The 15670-nt window shown below is 42.2% G+C and overlaps 1 protein-coding gene across 1 annotated transcript in view; it reads right to left on the reverse strand.

Moving 5' to 3' along the window:
• Nucleotides 1–15670, reverse strand: part of COL24A1 (collagen type XXIV alpha 1 chain) — a 256293-nt gene that overhangs the window by 62724 nt on the left and 177899 nt on the right. The window contains exons 27-30 of the mRNA XM_077278882.1: nucleotides 14926–14979; nucleotides 9052–9105; nucleotides 4117–4170; nucleotides 3991–4035 (exon numbers count right to left, since the gene is read on the reverse strand). Coding sequence (XP_077134997.1) covers nucleotides 3991–4035; nucleotides 4117–4170; nucleotides 9052–9105; nucleotides 14926–14979 — 207 coding nt within the window. The remainder of the gene's footprint in view (nucleotides 1–3990; nucleotides 4036–4116; nucleotides 4171–9051; nucleotides 9106–14925; nucleotides 14980–15670) is intronic.

A 15670-nucleotide genomic window follows, 5' to 3' on the forward strand; every position in this document is an offset into this window, starting at 1 on the left:
GCAATCACACATGTTTTGTTACACACACGTTTATTTCCTTTGTGTGTAATGGAGAGGACGCCAGAGATCAGCCGCAGCCCGGACCCCTCTTCATGTTCAAAACGTCCGATGGCGGGGACAATGAGGCCAGCGCTGATTGGACGCCGGGCATCACATGTCATACAACCGCACAAGAGCTGGAACAGCGCCGGCACTGGAGGGGAGTGTATAAACATTATTTTATTTTAGTAATGGAAAACCCCTATAAAATTGCCTTTTGGAGAAAGCCCCCTCCAACTATGAGACCTGGAGCAGTTTATAAAGGAAAAGTCGTCCAAAATTCTCATAAAGAGGTGTAAGAAGCTTGTTACTGGGTTTAGGAAGTGATTGATTGCAGTTATTTATTCCAGAGTGTGTGCACACAAATATTAAGCTGAGGGGGCCAACAATTTTGTCCTGCCCATTTTTGGAGTTTTACGTGAAATTATGTCCAATTTGCCTTTTATTTCAGTTTTTTTGTGTGTGTTGTTTCAATACTCAAAAAGGAAATAAACATGCGTATAACAAAAAGTGTAATTGTCAATCATTTTCTGAGACAAATACTTCATTTTCTGGAACAGTTTCAAGGGTGCCAACACTTTTGGCCATGACTGTATATATAGTGGTGGCATATGGATGCACTCAGTGAGCACAGGCCCGCCTCCAATGCACTTCCAGGCTAATTTGCATAACGCTTTAAAGATTGATTTCTCAGCGCCTGCACATTGGGTCACATTGACCGGATATGATTTTTATACAGTTATATGAAAAAGTTTGGGCACCCCTATTAATCTTAAGCTTAATGTTTTATAAAAATTGTTTTTTTTTGCAACAGCTATTTCAGTTTCATGTATCTAATAACTGTTGGACACAGTAATGTTTCTGCCTTGAAATGAGGTTTATTGTACTAACACAAAATGTGCAATCTGCATTCAAACAAAAGTTGACAGGTGCATAAGTATGGGCACCCTTATCATTTTCTTGTTTTAAACACTCCTACCTACTTTTTACTGACTTACTAAAGCACTTTTTTTGGTTTTGTAACCTCATTGAGCTTTGAACTTCATAGCCAGGTGTATGCAATCATGAGAAAAGCTACTTAAAGTGGCCACTTGCAAGTTGTTCTCCTGTTTGAATCTCCTCTGAAGAGTGGCATCATGGGTTCCTCAAAACAACTGTCAAATGATCTGAAAACAAAGATTATTCAACATAGTTGTTCAGGAGAAGGATACAAAAAGCTGTCTCAGAGATTTAACCTGTCAATTTCCACTGTGAAGAACATAGTAAGGAAATGGAAGAACACAGGTACAGTTCTTGTTAAGGCCAGAAGTGGCAGGCCAAGAAAAACATCAGAAAGGCAGAGAAGAAGAATGGTGAGATCAGTCAAGGACAATCCTCAGACCACCTCCAGAGAGCTGCAGCATCAACTTGCTGCACATGGTGTCACTGTGCATCGGTCAACTATACAACGCACTTTGCACAAGGAGAAGCTGTATGGGAGAGTGATGCGAAAGAAGCCGTTTCTGCAAGCACGCCACAAACAGAGTCGGCTGAGGTATGCAAAAGCACATTTGGAGAAGCCAATTTCTTTTTGGAAGAAGGTCCTGTGGACTGATGAAACCAAGATTGAGTTGTTTGGTAATACAAAAAGGCGTTATGCATAGCGGCAAAAAAACACAGCATTCCAAGAAAAACACTTGTTACCCACAGTAAAATTTGGTGGAGGTTCCATCATGCTTTGGGGCTGTGTAGTTGAGGGATGCATGGATTCCTCTCAGTAGCAGCAGATTCTTGACAATAATGTTCATGAATCAGTGACAAAGTTGAAGTTACGCAGGGGATGGATCTTTCAGCAAGACAATGATCCAAAACACCGCTCCAAATCTACTCAGGCTTTCATGCAGAGGAACAATTACACTGTTCTGGAATGGCCATCCCAGTCCCCAGACCTGAATATCATTGAACATCTGTGGGATCATTTGAAGAGGGCTGTCCATGCTCGGCGACCATCAAACTTAACTGAACTGGAATTGTTTTGTAAAGAGGAATGGTCAAAAATACCTTCATCCAGGATCCAGGAACTCATTAAAAGCTACAGGAAGCGACTAGAGGCTGTTATTTTTGCAAAAGGAGGATCTACTAAATATTAATGTCACTTTTCTGGTGAGGTGCCCATACTTATGTACCTGTCAAATTTTGTTTGAATGCAGATTGCACATTTTCTGTTAGTACAATAAACCTCATTTCAAGGCAGAAACATTACTGTGTCCAACAGTTATTAGATATATGAAACTGAAATAGCTGTTGCAAAAAAAAACAATTTTTATAAAACATTAAGCTTAAGATTAATAGGGTTGCCCAAACTTTTTCATATAGCTGTAGCTGTACGAAGACCTACTATTGAATTCTTTAGTAAAAATCATTGTGACAGGTTCCTACTAATGTTCTTGCATGGAAAATTACACCTCGTCTATTGGTCTAAGGGGTAAGGTTTCTCCTTGTGGAGAGTGACAAACCGGCTCTGGCTTGTCAAGCTAAGGAGGCTTATTCGCCGTGCAATGCTCCTCTGGGAAATTTAATATGCAAATTGCCTCTTCAGAGAAAAAGAGAACTTGTACTCTATAGCGCCACCTGTTGGAAGCAGTGATCCTACAAGTCACAATCAACCCTTTAACGAGTCGTGCAATATGACTTAGGATAAAAGCCAAATCAGTATCTCAATTCGCAGACACGGTGTTTCGGGCTGTTGGCCCTCGTCAGTGCGAAGCATGAGAACTAATTTGGCTAGGTGAGAGGCATCTTGTTTATTGAAAATAAGCCTATTATTTTGTCCTATAATACGAGCACGAATGCTCAGGAAGGGTAAGTTGTAGACCACATACCAGGTTACACCCTGTATCACACTGAGAATCAATGGTCATCAGAGCGATGGGAGAGTCCGGTGACATCGGCACTAACCAAAGGGATGTAAGATCTAAACAAACTCCAACGGGGCAAGTTACAAACACCCCTTGATGAATGCTGTAAAGCATCACATACGTCAGATCACATACATGTTGTGCTGGAAGCAGATCTTGGGAATGGAAATAAATCATTTATCGGAGGCAACAACAACAATGGACATTATTCCATGGCTGTTCACAAATGAGGAGTATCGTCAATGCACCTTAACAAACCATAAAGCCCTTATATACTGTATATATATGTCACTCTCTGCATTATAGAGACATGCCTACAAGAGAGCAGCAAGCAGTCTATGTGTGGACACCCATGAAAACATTTGTTGTCCTCTGCTGGAGGTTGAACAGTAATACCGTTACACAAGAGCTTCAAGCAACTCCTGGGAATCTTATAGTCAATGTTTGTATATGCGCTATCCTATAGAGTGAAGGAAACTGTCCACAGTGGCACCTATAAGTAGCTACCCTGTAATTCAGTGTCCATCTCATTAACGAGGCTTAAAGGGGTTGTCTACTACACCGTCGACCTCCTTTTGAAATATTTTATTCCCCCTTGTAAAATAAAAGCACGGTATACTCACCTCCAATACCAACGCCATTCCAGCAGTGTCAACACTGAGTATCCCAAGGCTGTGACATTATGCATGTGAACCCTGCAGCCAATCAACAGCCACTAACGGGCTGCAGCGCTCACATTTCCTCCAGAAGTCCAAGGTTCATCCGAAGGAAGTGAGAGCGAAGCAGCTCAATAGCGGTTGTTGATTTTTACGCCATGGGAGCCCTGCAGCCAATGTCACGCAAGCCTCGGGAAACCTGGTGCCGACACTGCTGGATGGGAGGTGAGAATAAGGTGTTTTTAATTTTACAAGGGGGAATTTAATATTTAAGAATGCGTTGTCCTAATAGTGGACAACCCCTTTTAAGATCTTTTTCCGGTTTAGGAATACACGTGTGGATGTATCATCATTGAGGCATACAGTAATATAATTGTTTGGGTGTAGAATTTACTTACGATGCGTCCAGGAGGTCCCTTTTTCCCAGCTTCACCCCTTTCACCCTAAAGAATGGAATATTAAAATATTTTTTTAATCACGTTCGAACTAAGACAACATACATTTGATCATATCGTATCGTTTACCTTCAACCCTGGGCTTCCCTGATCTCCTAGCGGACCGTCAGGACCTCGTGGACCCTGAGCAAAAAGATTGAATAGTTATAGATCAGTGATGACAAACAAACAGATGAGGCACCGGGGACATAAATGATCATTTCATGTTAAAAAAAATCTTAAAATTAATGGATCCCTGCAAAAATTATAATTTTGGCAAAAATCGTTCCATTCTCCTGCAGCGCCACCACTGGGGAGATGAAGTATTACCTGCCAATCTAATTGTGGACTGTATGAGTTATGTTGGGATGTGCCGGGTCGTCCAGTAACAGAGTCTTTCTAGCTGTTTTGTAAACCACAATTACATTTGTGCAATTTATTTTTTATCAATAATCAATATATCAATTGATCGTGATTTCTTATCAACATTTTGTTGCATTTTGTTCCACTTTCGAACCTTCTCAGTTCACAAATTATTGCAGTAAATAAAGGCAATTAGCAATATAATCGTTAAAATGCCAATGGATGATGAAGGTGATGCTGAAGTGAAGAGACATTCCATGGGGAGACATGTAATTAGTAGTTAGCAGGTTCATACAAGCTCTGCAGGAATGCAACTTTCCATTTGTTTGTAGACTGCGGATGGAAGAAAGTGCACGGTACGTTGTATATCAGACATGAAGCACTGGGCACCATTAGATCATCACCAGTCATGAACAGTCCGTACACATCATAAATCTCATATCTGCTTTTATCCAGAAGCTACAGAAGTTTGTTTTCTTTTGAGAATTTTACATTTCCATAGGAACGATGATGTATTTATGGCCGCGCTCAATGGGGCACATTTATCAAAACTGTCTAATTCTTACACGGTGCAAACGTATGGTCTCCATACATATTACACTTATGTCAGCCGAACTTGCCGATATCGGTGGCCTTGGCCAACAGTCTATTGTGTATGGGGGCCTCCTGAGATAAGGAACCACCATGCGCGATTTCAGATTATTGATCCTTTTATTCTTGGCAAGTTATGAGTCTGGCAACGGCTCTCCCGTAGAAAACACAGAAGTGCTTGAAGAGTCGAGAGAGATAGCTGGTAATTCAGCTGTACGTTTGGCCGGCAACTATCTGTGGCCCATGACGCTATATATATTTAAAAGCGTTTGATAAAATTGTCATATTCTAGGACTGTTCATTCTAAATTTACGCCACCTATTAGTTGGCTTACTTTCTGCATTAAGTGTCACAACTACTTTGGCACATTTTTTTTGTTTTTTTGTGCATTATGTTGCACATTAGACCATACCCCTTCCTCAGTAAGTCACACCCTTCCAGTGAGGCCATCACTGATGGTGTCCATCCTGTGATCGATCCAGCACCGCTAATAATCTTATTGTTCTGAGGTTATGATGGAGCATAGAAATAGATTTGACCAACACAGATGTTAATGTAGCCTTAGATGGATGTCAGCATGTTCAACCAACAAATATCTCTCCCGATTCCTCCATTGACATACACGTTGGGTTTAGAGAGGGGAATAAGTCGCTCCAGACACCTGTGGTAGCAACTTATCCCACCTGGAACAAAATAATCAAGAATTGAAATGAAATATGTCCGATCCCTTCCTCCACTCAACATCATCTGTCAAGGGAGTGTTGAAACTCCCCTGGATACACCAACAAAATGAGCAGGTTAGGATGACTTATCTAATTTGGAAAACTTCCTAAGTGAAGACCCCAAATCTGTTGGACCCAGCTAAGGTCTGTGTTCATGATCCAAATTGAGGAAAGAGGAAAAATAAACTACTGCTACCTAAGGAAAGTGTTTGCAGTATACACCACTTTACTTGTGCCAGGTGAAAGGCCCTTTCACATGGCAGTGTCATGTGACAGTTTTCACACGTACCGGAGACATTTGCACATGTAGACCCAAGTGAACGGGTCAACACACGAACATGTGTCCATGCGCAAAACACACTGACATGTCCATTTTTTATCAACAGCAAAACGTCCCATACCCATGCACACTGATGATACACAGATGACATCCGTGTGACACGTACCGGTGCTGAAAACAGCTCACATCATTGTCCCCTGCTCTGCTTGTGCTCAGCGCAAGCATGGGACAATGTTGAGAGTTGCAGTAAATGGGGTAAGGGGGAGATAGACATAGTCAGCTCACCAGTGTTAATTTGGTTCCAAGGTCCATCCACGCACGGAGCCGCCCTGATCAAAGGCGTAGTAGTCAATTACAAGAAGGAAAAAAAAGGTTGTCTTCAGCGTAGAGATTCATGCCGTTAAAATCTCTATTTTATTTAGGACATTCTTAAACATAATTTTAGACTTGTGCAACTAATGAGGCCCCTGTTAAACAACCTAATTAACAGGGACCCCATTAGTTGCACAAGTCTAAGATTATGTTTTTAAGAATGTCCTAAATAAAATTGAGATTTTAACGGCATGAATCTCTAAGCTGGAGACCTTTTTTTCCTTAATGTTGAGATTTGTATTCAAGTGCAAAATTAAGAATAAAATAAAAAAAATCACATTATACTCACCTTAACACCTACTCCTCTGAATCCATTGTCCCCTATAAACAAAAATAAAAACCAACAATATCCCTCACCTGTCCGAAGTTGAAAGTTGACCTCAATTCACAGGCGTCGGCTGATGGGACTATTACTCCCATCAGCCTATGTCTGCTGTCGCTCATAATAGTAAGAGCAGGCTCCGCTGATGGGAGTATTCATCAGCCAGTGCCTGAGCTGTAAATAAATAAATAAAAAAATTATGTGGGTTCACTTCGCTGTACCGAGAGACTTTTTCGCACAATGCTAGCGGTGATCTCACTGAGGTCACCGCAGTTCACCATGAGGCCTGGTCTCGCCGCAGTAAGTCATTCTCTCCAGCTCTTCAGCGTGAGCAGTCACCTGATCTTGGCAACACTGTGGGGCCGGAATGGAAATCCCTGGGGCTGAAGGAACCAGTAAGTGTAGTGATAGTCCATGAGGAAATAGGAGTACCCGGAGGAAACCCAAGCAAACACGTGGAGAACATACAAACTCTTTGCAGACGTCCTTGATGGAATTTGAACCCAGGATCTCAGCGCTGCAAAACAACAGTTCTAACCACTGAGCCACCATGCTGCCCACATTGTATTGGCCATTGAGTTTAGTGACTATCGAAAAAAAAATTAAGACAAGGAAGGAGATTTTAAGGACCACGATTTTTGAGACAGAGAACAGATTTCTATGGGAAAATGTAATCCATTGATTGAATTCTGTTACTTTGGTGTATGTGGCGTGGGGGAGGATTCATATTTGGACTTTAGTACCCAAACTCTCTGGTATCTTGGTACAGTGTCCCACCATTGATAGTTTCTAGTCCGTTCTTAATTCTCTTACTTCCTCCTGATTACAAGTATCCAGTACCTCTGGCGCTGACGTGTCTTCCTGCACCACATCTGGATTAGATGCGATCTCTGCATGACTTATACACATAGACAAGGCCATTTCCAGTTTTATAGCTCAGTCATAAGCATTTGATTTGTGCAGCTTCAGAGAGGGTCACTTAATTAGCTTGCACTCTGTGTCTAATTAGCATCTTTCTCTCAGAGTCTTCTCAGAACATATTCATAAACAAATACATCAGCTTTTCAATTATGTCTGACAAACAGGCCACCGCTAGCAGGGTACAAATAGTTTACAGCTGTCTCCCGATCATTCTTCTTTACGCTAATCATAAGATTGTATAGAGAATCTTGTCAGCGAGGACTCAAGTCACAGACAGAGACATCATCGCCGCTGACTGACATTCAATGGGAACTCAAGCTACAGAAAATCATAATTATGTATGGACAGCCAAGACCAAAATTTGCCCATTGGAGGCTTTACCTTTTGGATCCTGCAGTCATCAGCTGGTATTGTAGGGTAATCAACAAGCAAAATACGTTAAGGAGTTGTACCAAGATCACTAGGGGACACATTACTGGATCTCCCACCAGTCTGGAGACCACCGTTCTGGAGTACCTTGTTCAAATGGAGTGATGGTCTCATATAGTTCAGCCCCATAGACAAGGAAGGGAGCAGTGGTGCGAATGAAGGACCATGGCTCTATTCATATGCGATCCCCATTCTTAAGATTGGTGGTCTTGTGCCAAGACAGATGGGGGACACATTACTGGGAGTCCCACCAATCAGGAGAATGGGATTCTGGAGTGTCTTGTTTGAATGGAGTGATGGTCCCACATGCATCAGTCCTATAGACAATAAGGGTGTGGTGGTGTGCATGTGCCGCCATCGTTTCATTCATATGGGGCATTTGGGAACCCTGTTGAGATTGGGGGGGTAAGATCCCCAGAAAACCACATGTTATCATCTATGCTCTGGCAAGGCAATAGCTTATATTCTTTGTTACATAGTTAAATAGCTATACAGGTTGAAAAAAAGACAAGACCAAGCAATTACCTTCACTTAACTCGATTCTGTCTCCATCATGGAACCCTCCCTTATTATTTCAATAGACCAGCGTCTTGAAAACGTTTGTCTAAAGCTCAGATTCAAAGCGAAGTGTAGTCAGTTATAGCAAGAAGAGGGCCAAAGATCTGTGGACTTTTTCTTATAAAGGAGGGTGCCATACATGTTACTACCCCTGTTTTACCTGCTACAAATATAACTTAGCAAAGGCAGAAAGTCACAAGGAACTGAACTCCAGCATTCTCTACATCTTCCATTCTTACCTTTGATCTCATCCTGGTTTAGTTTAGGTATATGGAGTAATTGTGGTCAAATTTACATTCAGATGGACGGCATAAAGATACATCAGATGAACCCAATCTTTTCTAGCATAAATCAGATGAACCCAATCTTTTCTAGCTCTTCGGTCACTTTCTAACACAACTGAAGTGGCTCTAGAGCCACAAGTTGGAGAACCTAGACCTGAATTCCATAGATTGACTTTTACTTACCCTTTGACCTTTTGGACCTTGTATTCCTGGTGTTCCCCTTTGTCCTGTAGGACCCTATGATAAAAAAAACGGAATATGGTCATTATACTGTATATATATATATCTATCTATATATATCTATATATATATATATATATATTTATATATATATATATAGGTATATAGATAGATATACACTCACCGGCCACTTTATTAGGTACACCATGCTAGTAATGGGTTGGACCCCTTTTGCCTTCAGAACTGCCTCAATTCTTCGTGGCATAGATTCAACAAGGTGCTGGAAGCATTCCTCAGAGATTTTGGTCCATATTGACATGATGGCATCACACAGTTGCCGCAGATTTGTTGGCTGCACATCCCAAAGATGCTCCATACAAGGCAGGATGGATCCATGCTTTCATGTTGTTTACGCCAAATTCTGACCCTACCATCCGAATGTCGCAGCAGAAATCGAGACTCATCAGACCAAGCAACGTTTTTCCAATCTTCTACTGTCCAATTTCGATGAGCTTGTGCAAATTGTAGCCTCAGTTTCCTGTTCTTAGCTGAAAGGAGTGGTACCCGGTGTGGTCTTCTGCTGCTGTAGCCCATCTGCCTCAAAGTTCGACGCACTGTGCGTTCAGAGATGCTCTTAGGCCTACCTTGGTTGTAACGGGTGGCGATTTGAGTCACTGTTGCCTTTCTATCAGCTCGAACCAGTCTGCCCATTCTCCTCTGACCTCTGGCATCAACAAGGCATTTCCGCCCACAGAACTGCCGCTCACTGGATTTTTTTTCTTTTTCGGGCCATTCTCTGTAAACCCTAGAGATGGTTGTGCGTGAAAATCCCAGTAGATCAGCAGTTTCTGAAATACTCAGACCAGCCCTTCTGGCACCGACAACCATGCCATGTTCAAAGGCACTCAAATCACCTTTCTTCCCCATACTGATGCTCGGTTTGAACTGCAGGAGATTGTCTTGACCATGTCTACATGCCTAAATGCACTGAGTTGCCGCCATGTGATTGGCTGATTAGAAATTAAGTGTTAACAAGAAGTTGGACAGGTGTACCTAATAAAGTGGACAGTGAGTGTATATATATATATATATATATATATATATATATATATATATATATATATATATATATATATATATATATATATGTAAAATTATCAGAGAGAACCTATGTGTTTACATGTAAGCAAGGGTAGTTTCTTACAGCTATTAGATCTGTTTTCCTAGTAGCCAATAAATATCACTAATTTATAGTCATGAGTCTGCTTTACTCACGAGAAGGGCGCCCCGACTCCTGCTCTTTACAGCACATACAGTAAAGAGCAAAAAGGTAATAATGTTTTGAACTTTTGACTTTCAGGCTCCATATCTCACCATCCACCACTACTGTTTTGAGCATGAGACTACCATCATTTTATAGGCAGAATCTTGTCATGTCACTGCATTGTTACTGTTTTGTTCCTGGTGGTGGAAAAATCTTTTTCTTCCTGAATAAGGCCGGGGTCACACATGCGAGTTTTACGGACGTAAGAGCGCAGAAACTACGTCCGTAAAACTCACATAACATACGGCACAATTATTCTCAATGGGGCTGCTCCTATTAGCCGTATATTACGGTTCAGTATTATACGGCTTTCTACGGCCGTACAAAATCGCAGCATGCTGCATTTGTCAGCGTATTGCGCAAAAAAATCGCCAATGAAAGTCTATGGGGGCGAGAAAAATACGGATTCCACACGGACCAGCAGTGTGACTTGCGAGAAATACGCAGCGGTGTTAGTGAAAAGTCGGTAATTCAATTGCCGGCTTTTCATTTCTCCTGCACAAACCCGACATGATATGAGACATGGTTTTCATACAGTAAACCATCTCATATCCCCTTTTTTTTTGCATATTCCACACTACTAATGTTAGTAGTGTGTATGTGCAAAATTTCAGCGCTGTAGCTGCTGAAATAAAGGGTTAAATGGCGGAAAAAATTGGCGTGGGCTCCCGCGCAATTTTCTCCGCCAGAATGGTAAAGCCAGTGACTGAGGGCAGATATTAATAGCCAGGAGAGGGTCCATGGTTATTGGCCCCCCCGTGGCTAAAAACATCTGCCCCCAGCCACCCCAGAAAAGGCACATCTGGAAGATGCGCCTATTCTGGCACTTGGCCACTCTCTTCCCACTCCCTGTAGCGGTGGGATATGGGGTAATGAAGGGTTAATGCCACCTTGCTATTGTAAGGTGACATTAAACCAGATTAATAATGGAGAGGCGTCAATTATGACACCTATCCATTATTAATCCAATTGTTTGAAAGGGTTAAAAAACATACACACACATGATTACAAAGTATTTTGATGAAATAAACACAGCGGTTGTTTTAATAATTTATTGCTCTCTCAATCCATTTCCAGGCCCTCGCTTGGCAAAATAATAAACGCACAAGATACATACCTTCTGATGTCCGATCACTTCCCACGATGTAATCCATCTGAAGGGGTTAAAATAATTTACAAGCAGGAGCCCTGCAAATGCAGCTGTGCTCGTGCTTGTAATTCCCCGGCGAATGAATGAAATGTAGGTCATTGACCTACATTTCCTTCAGTCGCGGTGATGCGCCCCCTGGTGGATGTCCTCATATGACCTGGAGCGTGGGAAAAAGTTCCCAGGCTGCAGTTCATGAGAACATCCACCAGAGGGCGCCTCACCGCGACTCAATGTACGGTAAGTACAGATCCAGCTTTCCTTTCAGCACCCGGGGGATTACAGGCACGAGCGAGTGGTTTATCGCAGCTCGTGCCTGTAATATTAGTTAACCCCTTCAGATGGATTACTTCGTGGGACGTGACGTTTCAGCAGAAGGTATGTATCTTGTGCGTTTATTATTTTGCCAAGCGAGGGCCTGCAAATGGATTGAGAGAGCAATAAATTATTAAAACAACCGCTGTGTTTATTTCATTAAAATACTTTTTAATCGTGTGTGTGTGTTTTTTAACCCTTTCAAACAATTGGATTAATAATGGATAGGTGTCATAATTGATGTCACCTTACAATAGCAAGGTGGCATTAACCCTTCATTACCCCATATCCCACCGCTACAGGGAGTGGGAAGAGAGTGGCCAAGTGCCAGAATAGGCGCATCTTCCAGATGTGCCTTTTCTGGGGTGGCTGGGGGCAGATGTTTGTAGCCAGGGGGGCCAATAACCATGGACCCTCTCCTGGCTATTAATATCTGCCCTCAGTCACTGGCTTTACCATTCTGGCGGAGAAAATTGCGCGGGAGCCCACGCCAATTGTTTCCGCCATTTAACCCTTTATTTCAGCAGCTACAGCGCTGAAATTTTGCACATACACACTACTAACATTAGTAGTGTGGAATCAGCAAAAAAAAAGGGGATATGAGATGGTTTACTGTATGTAAACCATGTCTCATATCCTGTCGGGTTTGTGCAGGAGAAATGAAAAGCCGGCAATTGAATTACCGACTTTTCACAGAGATCGCGCTGAATGAAATCTAAATACAGAATATATATATAGATGTGTCTCAATGACATATATATATATATATATATATATATACTGTATATATGTTTTCCCAAACATTTGAGCACATAAATCCATTAGATGTCGGTTTTGCAAGCCTGCGCGAAAATCTCGCAGTACGGATGCCATACGGATTACATACGGAGGATGCCATGCGCAAAATACGCTGACACACCCTGACTACGGATCAATATTTTGGGAACATTTCTCCGTATTACGGCCATAGTACGGACGTATAATACAAGGCGTATTGTCTTACGCCAAGTGTGACTCCAGCCTAATACAAAATACAACCTGTTCTCACATTCCCATTCTCACAGTGTATTATTAGGTTGATTCCCAATCAAAAGGTCACAGGTTCGAATTGAGAAGCAGCCATGAAGACGATTTCCCAAGAAAAGAAAAACAGCATCATCCAGGTAATTGATAGCAGTCCCTCTCCCAAGAAATTGCCAAACTGGATCATGTGAGTGCCATGACAGTTGTAAGAATACAAAATGAAGTCCTTTTATCCATTCAGAAGCCAAAAGGTGGACATCCAGTCAACAAGACGGCTCATCCCAAAGTCTATCAGTTCTGGCACAACAAACACGGCAGTGGTAGTGGCTCGTATGCTTTATAATAGTGAGACCACAGACGTCCATGCAAGCACCGTGCCATGCACATTACACAAGTCTTGAATGGTGGTCCGAAAAAAGGTGAAGAAGCCTCAACTTCAATATTGTTATAACAAGCGTTGGTTTCCGTTTGCAAACAAGTATGAAAAGTGAACAGTAGAAGATTGGAAACAGGTGATTTGGAGCGATCACATGAAAGTCAAAAGACTAGGTTCTGATGGGTGCAAATGGGTCTCAAAGAAACAAGGGGAAAAGGGGCTAACAGATTGAGAAGTTGAAGGAAATTTCCAGTTCGGTAGAGGAAGCCTGTTGACATGGGGTTGTTTCACAGCCAAAGGCATTGGATACTTGACCATGATCGATGGTGGTCTCAATGCTGAGCTATATGTGAGTATCCTACAAGACGGCTTACTTTCAAAAAGGAGAAACATTGGAGTTTTGGCAAAATTTCTATAACAACCTTTATTGAAACAGACCATCAAACATATATTAACAAACAAGAATTAATAGATGTGATTAAAAAGGACACCAACACTGGCTGCACTCAGTACTAAATGTAATACTAAAGGGCTTCAATCAACATGATATTTTAAGGACCCCATCACCTACAATGTCCATCCACCTGCTCCCAAAGGTTAATGGAGGGAGGACATTAATCAATGTAGCCTAGTGGCTGTTGTAGAATCTTCTCTGGGGATTCCTCTCCCATACTGCCCCCTTAATACATATGGTCACAAAAATCAACATATGTTAAGTTGAATAAAAGGGTCATCTTACCCAGACTGAGGCTCCCTCCATTAACCTTTGGGAGCAGGTGGATGGACATTGTAGGTGATGGGGTCCTTAAAATATCATGTTGATTGAAGCCCTTTAGTATTACATTTAGTGCTGAGTGCGGCCAGTGTTGGTGTCCTTTTTAATCACATCTTTGAAATCTTGTTTGTTAACATATGTTTGATGGTCTGTTTCAATAAAGGTTGTTATAGAAATTTTGCCAAAAACTTCAATGTTTCTCCTTTTTGAATATAATTATCATGGAGTGGTATGTAAGTAGCTAGGCATTAATTGCTTGGCATACTGAACAACATGAGTCTGGGTATTTTTGCATTAAGACGGCTTACTTTGTACACTCGAGTACTATGGGTATGAAAAGGACGACATAGTGTTCCAGCAGGACAACGACCTGAAGCATACGGTGAGGTTGGTGAAGAAATGGTTCAATGACAATGAAGTAGAGGGGCTGGATTGGCCCCCACAGACCCCAGACCTCAACCCAATCCAACACTTGTGGGTAGAGTTGAAGAAAAGCTGTATACATACCCAAAATCGACTAATATGCACCAACTTTTAGAACGTGTAGAAGAAACCTGGAATCAGATTTCGATCGATACATGTTTGAATCTGATCGAGAGCATGACCAGAGGGATTCAGGCAGTGTTGAAAGCCAAACAAAGATTTACAAAATACTAACAAAATAATAAAAATTACAAATTTAGATCTTTAGGAGCAAAACAGCAACAATGCAGTGACAAGAATCTGCATAATTAATCATATGCTAAATAGTTGCAAGTCAAATTTATGTATGCGATATCCAAGATGATTGTCTATAAAATGATGGCAGTCTCAAGATCAAAGCAGAAGTGGATAATGAGATATGGAGCCTGCACTCAGCAGCTGCCTTAGGCGCGGGAGGAGGAGGATTTTGATTCCATTCCTTGTCTATCACTTACTGGTAATCCTGGTGGGCCAAGTGGCCCAGGTATGCCGGGGGGTCCTGGATAGCCCTAAAATGATAAGTAATATTAATAACAATACAAAATATAGAACTTATGCAATATATATACACACTGTCTTGTATATGTTAAGGCCCCGTCTCACATAGCGAGATCGCTAGCGAGATCGCTGCTGAGTCACAAGTTTTGTGACGCAACAGCGACCTCCATAGCGATCTCGCTATGTGTGACACGTACCAGCGATCAGGCCCCTGCTGTGAGATCGCTGGTCGTGTCAGAATGGCCTGGACCTTTTTTTGGTCGTTGAGGCCCCGCTGACATCGCTGAATCGGTGTGTGTGACACCGATCCAGCGATGTCTTCACTGGTAACCAGGGTAAACATCGGGTTACTAAGCGCAGGGCCGCGCTTAGTAACCCGATGTTTACCCTGGTTACCAGCGTAAATGTAAAAAAAAACAAACAATACATACTCGCCTTCTGATGTCCGTCAGGTCCCTTGCCGTCTGCTTCCTGCTCTCACTGACTGCCGGCCGTACAGTGAGAAGTGAGAGCACAGCAGTGACGTCACCGCTGCGCTCTGCTCTCAGTGTACGGCGGCTCAGTCAGAGCAGGAAGCAGACGGCAAGGGACCTGGACACCGAAAGGCGAGTATGTACTGTTTGTTTTTTTTGGTAACCAGGGTAAACATCGGGTTACTAAGCGCGGCCCTGCACTTAGTAACCCGATGTTTACCCTGGTTAC

The sequence above is a fragment of the Ranitomeya variabilis genome, chromosome 8 (genome assembly GCF_051348905.1).
Source record: "Ranitomeya variabilis isolate aRanVar5 chromosome 8, aRanVar5.hap1, whole genome shotgun sequence".
Lineage (NCBI taxonomy): Eukaryota > Metazoa > Chordata > Amphibia > Anura > Dendrobatidae > Ranitomeya > Ranitomeya variabilis.